The sequence below is a fragment of the Hippocampus comes genome, unplaced genomic scaffold (genome assembly GCF_001891065.2).
Source record: "Hippocampus comes isolate QL1 unplaced genomic scaffold, H_comes_QL1_v1.1 scaffold378, whole genome shotgun sequence".
NCBI lineage: Eukaryota > Metazoa > Chordata > Actinopteri > Syngnathiformes > Syngnathidae > Hippocampus > Hippocampus comes.
Genome location: NW_017806061.1, coordinates 20,492 through 29,293, shown reverse-complemented (window position 1 = coordinate 29,293; position 8,802 = coordinate 20,492). Strand labels below are relative to the sequence as shown.

The 8,802-nt window shown below is 48.5% G+C and overlaps 1 protein-coding gene across 1 annotated transcript in view; it reads right to left on the bottom strand.

The window, feature by feature from the left end:
* LOC109529786 (tryptophan 5-hydroxylase 1-like) overlaps window positions 1–3,057 on the bottom strand; it is a 9,493-nt gene extending 6,436 nt beyond the window's left edge. Inside the window, exons 1-5 of the mRNA XM_019893226.1 lie at window positions 2,761–3,057; window positions 2,493–2,691; window positions 1,437–1,534; window positions 1,277–1,344; window positions 1,002–1,198 (exon numbers count right to left, since the gene is read on the bottom strand). Of these exons, the coding sequence (XP_019748785.1) occupies window positions 1,002–1,198; window positions 1,277–1,344; window positions 1,437–1,534; window positions 2,493–2,691; window positions 2,761–2,997 (799 nt within the window). The 5' untranslated portion in view covers window positions 2,998–3,057. The remainder of the gene's footprint in view (window positions 1–1,001; window positions 1,199–1,276; window positions 1,345–1,436; window positions 1,535–2,492; window positions 2,692–2,760) is intronic.
* Window positions 3,058–8,802: the final 5,745 nt, after the last annotated feature.

The window sequence follows — 8,802 nt, the reverse complement described above, 5'->3', positions numbered from 1 at the left end:
ACACACACACACACACACACACACACACACAAAATCAGTCCGTGTTTCTTTGAACGTTGACACAAAATTGCCTTGAATGTTCAGAAAATCAAGTGTGTTTGTCCAAGGCTGTCAACGTTGTTTTGACACAATCCCATCATGTACTTTGCGTCAGCTCCGTTCTTTTAAGAAGACATTTGTTCATATGTTTTGTCTCAGAGTCTTCAATGTCTTTTCCCAAAAAGTTCAGGTCAGACGTGGACTTTTGGGAGACCAAATTGCGCTTGTTTTTCCCATATTCCACACGCGCTTTATAGACCCAATTGCCTTTGAGCTTTGCAAAAAACGTGGACGTTTATCGACGAGTCCACGTTGTTTGATGTTTACAAACGCGTCGATTCGTTTCCAAAAAGTGAAAGAAAGGTCTTCAATCTTTACAAAATGGAGTATGAACGCGACGCAAGTTCCGGGCTGAATGGGCTCTGACATTGACAAAGTCTCGTTTGACTATGACTCCCAATTTTGTCTTTGATGTGAACATAAAAAAAAAAAAAACAAAACTCCACATGCTGATTTGAATGCTTCTAAACCACCCACGTTAGTCGAGGAAGACGACATTGTGTTCGATGTTGACGAAAACATCGACATTGGTTTGTCTTTTTTAATTTTATCTTTGATGTGGCATATCTCGGGCTAGTCGGACAAAATGGACTTTGACCTTGACAAAAACGTCTTTGTTCTTGATGTATTGTTTGTTGACGGCTTCAAAGCGCTCTCGGTGTTGACGGAACGTGAGCTTTGTTTTTTGAGACCTAAAAAAGCTGCACGCGGCTTTCGTTGAAGACTCGTTCCGCTTTGACGTCGACCAAAACCAAACGTCGGGCACGATCGTTAAAGACTCAAACTCATCTACGATGTGTCCAAAATCAGGTCTGTTGGGCGCGTCGAAGCCTCGGAATGATTGCCGATCTCGGTCTGATTATCGGATTTGTGAGTGTCGAGGAAGAGGCGATTTGTGGCGCCTTTGAGGAAGCGCGAGACGTCCTCCAACTGGGGGATGTTGTCTTCCTTGTAGTTGCAGTGTTGGGCCAGCAGGGGGAGGTTGTCCAGGAACTCCTTGCAGGCGTGGCCGGGGTAGAGTTGGTGGAGCTCGCGGAAGACCCGAGACCAGGTCTGCACCTCCTCCGGGGTGTAGTCCACGCGGGGGATCTGCTCACCGCTGCCAAATGATTAGGAACGCGGGTGACGACGGCTATGACAACGACGGCAACGGCGAATCAAAAAGGCTCCAACTTACTGTTTGTAGCTCCGAGCCAAATCGGCAAAGTAGCTCCTTCTTTTGCGGTAAATGCTGTCTTTAAATCCCTACAAAGACACCTCATTCGTTTTGTTAGAGTTTTTTTTGGGGGGGCCGTTCAGACCACACGTCGCTTTTGTTTTTTTGAGCCAAAACAAACCGGGTGGTCGGCGTCCAAGTCGGAGCCGTACATCAGAACCTGCTTGCAAAGGTCCAGATCGGAAATCTTCTTGGGGAACCACGGAATGGCACGCTGGTCTGAAATGAACATTTCCAAAACACGCGCTCAATTTGTCCGAAACTCATTTGCCTTTGGCGTTGACAAAAGACGCACACAAGGCCTTCGTCAAAGATTCCAAATGGCCGCGGATGTTTCCAAAGACTCCCAGATGAAGTTTTTCACACTCCAAATTGCCTTTGCCGTTTCGCCGCGATGACTGTCTTTGACGTTTTCCGGCAATGGCTTGAAGAAGGAGTCCGAAGAGCGCTCTTTTGCCAACGAGGGAACGGCCCGCTCTTCGCAAAGCAACTAAGCGTCTTAGTTTCAGCTCGCTCACGACAGACGGCCAAAGACACGTCGACTGAAAAGGGGGATCAATGGTCTTCTTCCTTTGATGGCACACACGGTGAGCAAATGAGAATTTTCTACCTTTGTCGTTGTTGTTCTGGAATTCTTTCATTTTTCTCGCCACTCGTTTTGCGCGTTCGGTCAATAGCCACCAAAAATCCGAGCGATGCCGAAACGTATTGCGCAACTCAAGGCCAGACCAAGCCTCCCCGCTCATTTCGGCAACGCTTGGCCCTCATTGGCGCGGCGCCTTCTGTCATTATTTGGCCCCGAGGGACAAACGTTTGTCAGCTCGTTCAAAAGCAGGAAAGTGGGGCCAAAGCGTCCCCGTTCCTCTCGCTGCTATTGCGAATTTGGACGGCCTACGGGCCACCGTCGTGTTTTGCGGAGGAGATGGGGAGGCCCGCGCTGCGGATCAATGAAGCTCGCGTCGCGGGATGCGCCTCGCTGTCCGCTTAACTCCTTTTCGGCAACTCGCGCGATGGGTCGGCTTCGGGTGCGCGAAAACCGAGCCACGTTGAATGCCAGCCGAGACACGAAAAGGTCGCGGGAAAGCTCATCGTGCGAAAACGGAGAGGCATTTGAAAAGCTGAATTTGAATCCACTGAAGTTCAGCCTGCCCATGTCGGCGGGTTTTCGGGGCCTTACCGTCGGGAGTCTGGCCTTCATCCTCGCCGTGGGCGCGGCTCTGGGACACGACCTCCACGGCGGTGGCGTGCTGGGCCAGAAGCCGCGTCAACTCTCTGAGCTGATGGTGATCGCTGTCGCAGTGCACCAAGATCTCAAAATCGGAATTCCTGCGCTTGGACTTGCGCGACTCGATGTGAACCAGGTTGAGGTGTTTTTCCTGCGGGCCGACGCAAACCTGCTCCAGCTGAAGATCGCGGCCGCTTCGGATAAGGCGGGCGGGCTTTACCTGGAAAGTGCCGAGAGCTTTGACCAGACCGCCCACTTCGTTCTTGAGGGAGAAGAGGATGGTGGCGCCGACTGGCGTCCCGCCGCAGACGCTCCCCGAAGCCGCGGCCATCTGCGGCCGAGCGCGTTGTGAGAAGAAGATGGCAAAAAGTGGCCACCCGTCCTCCCCTTTGCCCATCTCGAGTCGTTCTTTGTCACCGAAGGCGGCAAGAACCAAAACCGGGGTGCAGCCAGACATTTTTCAACATGGAGCGGAGCGGTGTGGCCAGAACGTCTACGTTTGTGTGCTCGTAACGCCCACTGGACCAAATTTGCCTTGACGTTGGGTGCCCAAGGCCACCGCTGGCCACCACGTGGCTCCGCCCCTGGACCCAAATGCTTTGGCACTCAAAAGGCTTTGAAAGGCACCTGACGAATACGTGCGGCTGTTTCGTTTTCATCGTGGTCAGAACAACTTCAACTTGAAAGGCCACTTTATTAGGGACACGCTGTCGTGAAACTTAAGCCTGTTCATTCAAAGATCGGAATGCTCCTTCCGACCGACTGCTGTCAGGCTGCTGAATAAAATAAAATAAAAATAAAAAAGGACGTGGAAAAAAATTGTAAATAGCACGGCCACCTTATCGATATCTATATTTATTTTGCACTTCATTGAACCGTGTACATTTGGGAAGGCAAACACTTTGTTTCCTTCTTTCTTCTTCAATCCCCGATTTTGCTGCTGTAGACTGTAAATTTCCCCAGTGCGGGACAAATAAAAGGATATCTTCATTACAATAATACATTTTATTTTTTAGTGCCATTCAAAACGCTCAAGGACACATTATTTTTTTAATAACTGCAATAGTTCGGCTACTTTTCTCTTTTAACATGAACAAAAATATCATGGATAGCATTGTGATCATTGATGATGAAATGTTATCGTGACTCACGTAACTGTGAAATATTTGAAAAAAACTGGAAAATGAGTTTTCAGTCAACTTTTTTAACCCACTGGTCAGTTTGATCCAATAAAGCAAGAAAGCCCAACCAACCCCAAAAGTCAAGATTGCTACTTACTGTCTCGTGGTTGTCAGTGAGCTGTTGGTCCCTCTCAAAAGATTTCGAAGATCCACTCGCTTCGCTTACTTGCGTCAACTGAGTCACTCAGGAACGACTGGCAACACTTCTGAGAAATGAAGCTCTTGTCTTCAGCCTTGCGCATGTGTGTGTGTGTGTGTATATACGTCATTCTGACTCAAGGTGTGGCCTCCTTGATGTTCCTCAAATCTGAGGAGAAGTCCAACCCGCCCATTCCCGTTCACCTCTTGACAGCAGCATCTTCTTTTCGTAGGAAATATGATGAATGCTCGTTCCTGCCCATTGTCATTGGTCAAGTTTGATCACAATTCTGAGCGGACCCCAGGGAGAAGAGTCTCCTCACTGCTTGAGACTCGTCTTTTTCTTTTCGCCAATCAGTTGCCTCCATCTAAGCCCGTTTTGGGCGTCCTCTTCTCTCACGCCAGCCACCTTCATGTCCTCTCACTCCATCCGCTGACCTCCGCTTCGGTCTTCCTCTCGGCCACCCGCCTGGCAGTTCAAGACTCGGCATCCTTCTCCCAAATATATTCACCCTCTCTCATCTGGACGTGTCCAAACCACCTCAGTGCAGCCTCCCTGACTTTCTCTCCAAAACCTCCGACATGAGCGGTCCCTCTGATGTACCCCTTCCTGATCCCATCCAACCCGGTCACTCCCAAAGAGAAGCTCAACAACCTTCATCTCCGCCACCTCCGGCTCTGCCTCCCGTCTATTCTTCGGGGCCGCTGTCTCCGGTCCAAACAGCGGATGTTCTGTATCACTTCATCAAAGTCCAACTCAAATTTCTTCTTCTCCTCCAACTCACATCCTACCTGTGAAGCAAAGCCACGAACAACATCGAACATCACACCTTCAATTTCGAGCTTCAGACTCATCGCTCTATGTGACACTCTCATGACCTCTCGGACATTCCTAACAAACTCGTCCTTCGCGATAACGCCGACTCCATTTCTCTTCCTCGTATCTACACCACGATACAACAACTTCAACCCCGATTGGAAGCTTCTCGCCTTTTTTTTTTTTTTTTTTTACACATGTGTCTATGAAAATACCAACACTCAGTCGAACCAACTCTCCTCCACGCAGATTGTACCTTTGCGCTACACTTGCACCGGGCACCAAACCCAAGCCAACTGTATCCATCATTCATCCATCCGAATTGCTGTCTTTCTATCCATCCATCTGTCCGATGAAACCCAGTCAACACAAAGTGTAGGGTCACTATTTGGCAAGACCAAACGACTGTAAAATGTGTTTAAAAATGCCCATTTTTGGGGGGCGGCACAGACAGTCAGAACTTGCAGTTCTTTCTCACTCCGTGAGAAACTGATGAGGCTTTGAATCGTTGATGGGCCATTCATCAAGCTTGACTTGGGAGTGCCTTCGTTGCGATGGCTGCTTCCTTCTGGCTCTGCTGCATTGGAACCAAGATTAGATTGCGTTCCGCAATCAGACGATGATTTGTTTTGATGGCACAATTGCGTTAGTGCTACGAGTAAAGCTGCTGTGCGCCCTCGCAAGCTGAAAAAGGTGAGTCACGCTTGCTTGCCGGGGGCCACTTTTGCGCCAACGACCGAAAACCAGAAAAGGAGCACATTCACGCAGGAGCTGCTCCAAGTCGGAAAACTACTGCACAGACTGTAAACTAAAAAAAAAAGCAAGTTTGACGCTGTCACATTGCGGACCCCAAAAAGCAGGCAGGCAGGAAGGAGGAGCAAGATGAACTTGACAAATTGGATGAAGAAACTAAAGCCAAAACAAACAAAGACTTAAAAACAAAAAGAGTCCAAAGTAACAATCAAAAAAAATCGCCGAAGCAGAAAACTAACAGAAACGGCAACAAAACCAATGACAGAAACAAACAATGACCCGACACCGAGCGGTCGTGTCGTGTAGTGTCGGGCCGGGAGTCCTTTTACGCCACTAATGACACAATGATCAACAGGTGTGCAGCTGCAGGCGGAGCCCTACAGTGCCACCTGTTGGTCACAAATGCAACCATGACAGACGCCAGCCGCTTTTCACGTGAGCCAAAGTCTTGGAGGAGGCATTATGACATCGACATGGCAGAAGCCTTCCTTGCAATCAGTGCATCGCGCGTCCGAGGCCTTGACTTGGCCAGACTGTGGCTTTTCTTCCTTTTAAAGTGCTTTCTCTCGGCCGTCCCTGTTTGTTTTCGGGGGGGGGTTCCTCCTCTTCAGGAGGTGAAATGCGGGCTCGATTGGGTTCGGGTCCGGCGATTGGCTCGGCCCCTCAAAGACAAAGTCCCTGGTTGCAATGGCTCACTGTCTTATTGCTACGATTAGTTTGGGTGCTTATTTTGGGCGGGACTTCAGAAATCATTCTCCCGCCATCATCGTCGGCGTTAGAAACTAGCGAGCCCGTTCCTGAAGCAGCCACGAAAGCCCAAGCCATAGCGCGGCCTCCAGCGAGCTTTCACGCATGCGCTTGTCTTCCGTGTTTTGGATGAACGGGAGTCGGCCGTCCAAGAAATCCGAGTGCCGATGTTGTTCTCCCCCGCGTCGACTCGCCTGGAGTCCAGAGACAGGAAGTCGCTCTCCTTGCCATCCGTCTCGCTGCTTAACGATGACATCTGACGCTAAGTGCGGCCACGTGTCTGCAATCTGAAGATGAGATCCACCGCTCCGTCTGCTTCTCCTTCATGCGATTACGCATGCGCTAATTGAGGCGCACGCGCCGGGTTGATTGCGTTTGCGTCGTACAGGGGGCACGTGGCGGGCGACGAGCCGAGAGCGCCTCGGCATGCGTCGGACCCGCGTAAGGGCTTTGACCGGATACGAGCCCTCGTTTGGATGATTTGTTTGCTTTGGCATGCGACGTGTTGCGCATCTGCAACAACTACAAAGCCTCTGCTAGCTTCATGCTAACACAACATGAGAAACGCCATGGGTAAGCTGACAAATGTCATTGGTGTCGCGGCTATAACCCTTTAAGCCATGAAGAGTGCGTGAAGTAACACATGTAGACAGACAAAACTCGCCATCTTAAATTCTTTATCCTCTGAGAGGAATGAAGTCTATGTGCGGCTTCCTCGGGATTGGCATCTTGCCGTCTACCTGTAGCTCTGTATTACAGTGCCCTCAGATGGCCAAGGGACACACTGCACACTATTATGGCCACTGAATTGGGAGCCAAAATGTGGCAAAAACTGTTCAACGCTTCGATGATATTAGCTGATTGCGATATGATTTCATCAGCTTTAAAGAATGCTTTTTTTTCTGATTTAAAAAAAAAGCAAAGCCTGACACTTTTGCGGTTGGGATGGGCTGAAACAACATGAAAGGGATTTCTCATCATTTCTATGTTTTGTTGTTCTACTTCTTCCTTTCATAACTTTGCTGCTGTGTATTGGGAATTTCTCCATTGCGAGACTAATAAAGGTTTTCTTATCTTATCTTATCTTATTTCAAAGGGAACGGTGGTTTGCGATACGAGCGTTTTGCGTGACTACCTTGCTCACGGAATGATTGAGACTCGTATCTGGAGACACCGCTCGATAGGGAACCTTTCAGGAAAACCCTTTTGGACACTGTCCCCTTTCAATTTCTCTGTTTTTGTCAATTAGGCACATCGATCCACATACATCATCAATGAAGTGATCAACAGGTTTTCCACACGCCGACTTTCCATACAGGGTGTATTGTAGGTTATCAGTATGTTATGATACATCACGATCAATATTCATCTTGGCACCACATCACTGTAGTAGCATGGGACTCATCAGAACTGTTGAGATGTGCGCTTTGTTCGGGGTATATTTGGGAAAATAATGACGAGAGATGAATTTTCTTCACTTAACTCAAACACGTGGCATGTTTATTTGCCGACTGCACAGAGAGCAGCCGCTTCTCATCACCACTAAACAGGAAGAAGACATTTCACACCGAATACAGACCGGATATGGCGTAGAAATTTGGGTTGCCAGATCCGTTCTAAATAAACAAGTAATATGTCCCAATGACACATTTCAATCGTAAAGAACACATCACAGCATTACAAAAATGAGGATACAAGATATCGTTTCTTAACAAGAACCCTTCGACTTAAGCCTTCAAACGTCAAATATTTTTACGACAATTCGACACGGAAGTTTCAAAGAATAACAATAATACAATACAAAAGCACAGAAAAAAACTATACGTCATTAAAAAGAGATGTCATTTAAACGTAGCATGCAATTTGGAATAGGTGGTTTTTAAAACGGGATTAGAATGTAGGAAGATACTCAGTGGGAGGAAGTGAGTCCAGAGTTTGGTGGGAGCAGCAGTGGCGGTTCTGGGGGGGGGCCAACGGGGGCCAGTGCCCCTGTAGCACTGACTCTGGCCCCCCCTGTGGCCCATCCACATACATTATCAATGAAGTGATCAACAGGTTTTCCACACACCGACTTTCCATACCGGGTGTATTGTAGGTTATCAGTATGTTATGATACATCACGATCAATATTCATCTTGGCACCACATCACTGTAGTAGCATGGGACTCATCAGAACCCTTTGACTTAAGCCTTCTAACGTCAAATAGTTTTACGACAATTCGACACGGAAGTTTCGAATAATAATAATAATAATAATACAATACAAAACCACAGAAAAAAACTATACGTCATAAAAAAAAAAGAGATGCCATTTAAACGGAGCATGCAATCTGGAATAGGTGTTTTTAAAACGGGATTAGAATGTAGGAAGACAATCAGTGGGAGGAAGTGAATCCAGAGTTTGGTAGGAGCAGAGCGGCTGAAAACTCTCTGCTGTCCGCGGTCTGCCACTTTTAAATCGCGAGGAGACGTCGCTTGTCCAAGCGGACTTGCCGTACTTCCTGGGCGAAACCTGCACTTCCGCGTCGCTCCACCGCGGACGCGAAACGAAACGAGTCTTTCCAAAAGAGTCGCGAACGGACCTGAGCGGGAAGCGGCAACGCGGGACGTCCGCCGCCGTCCTCCA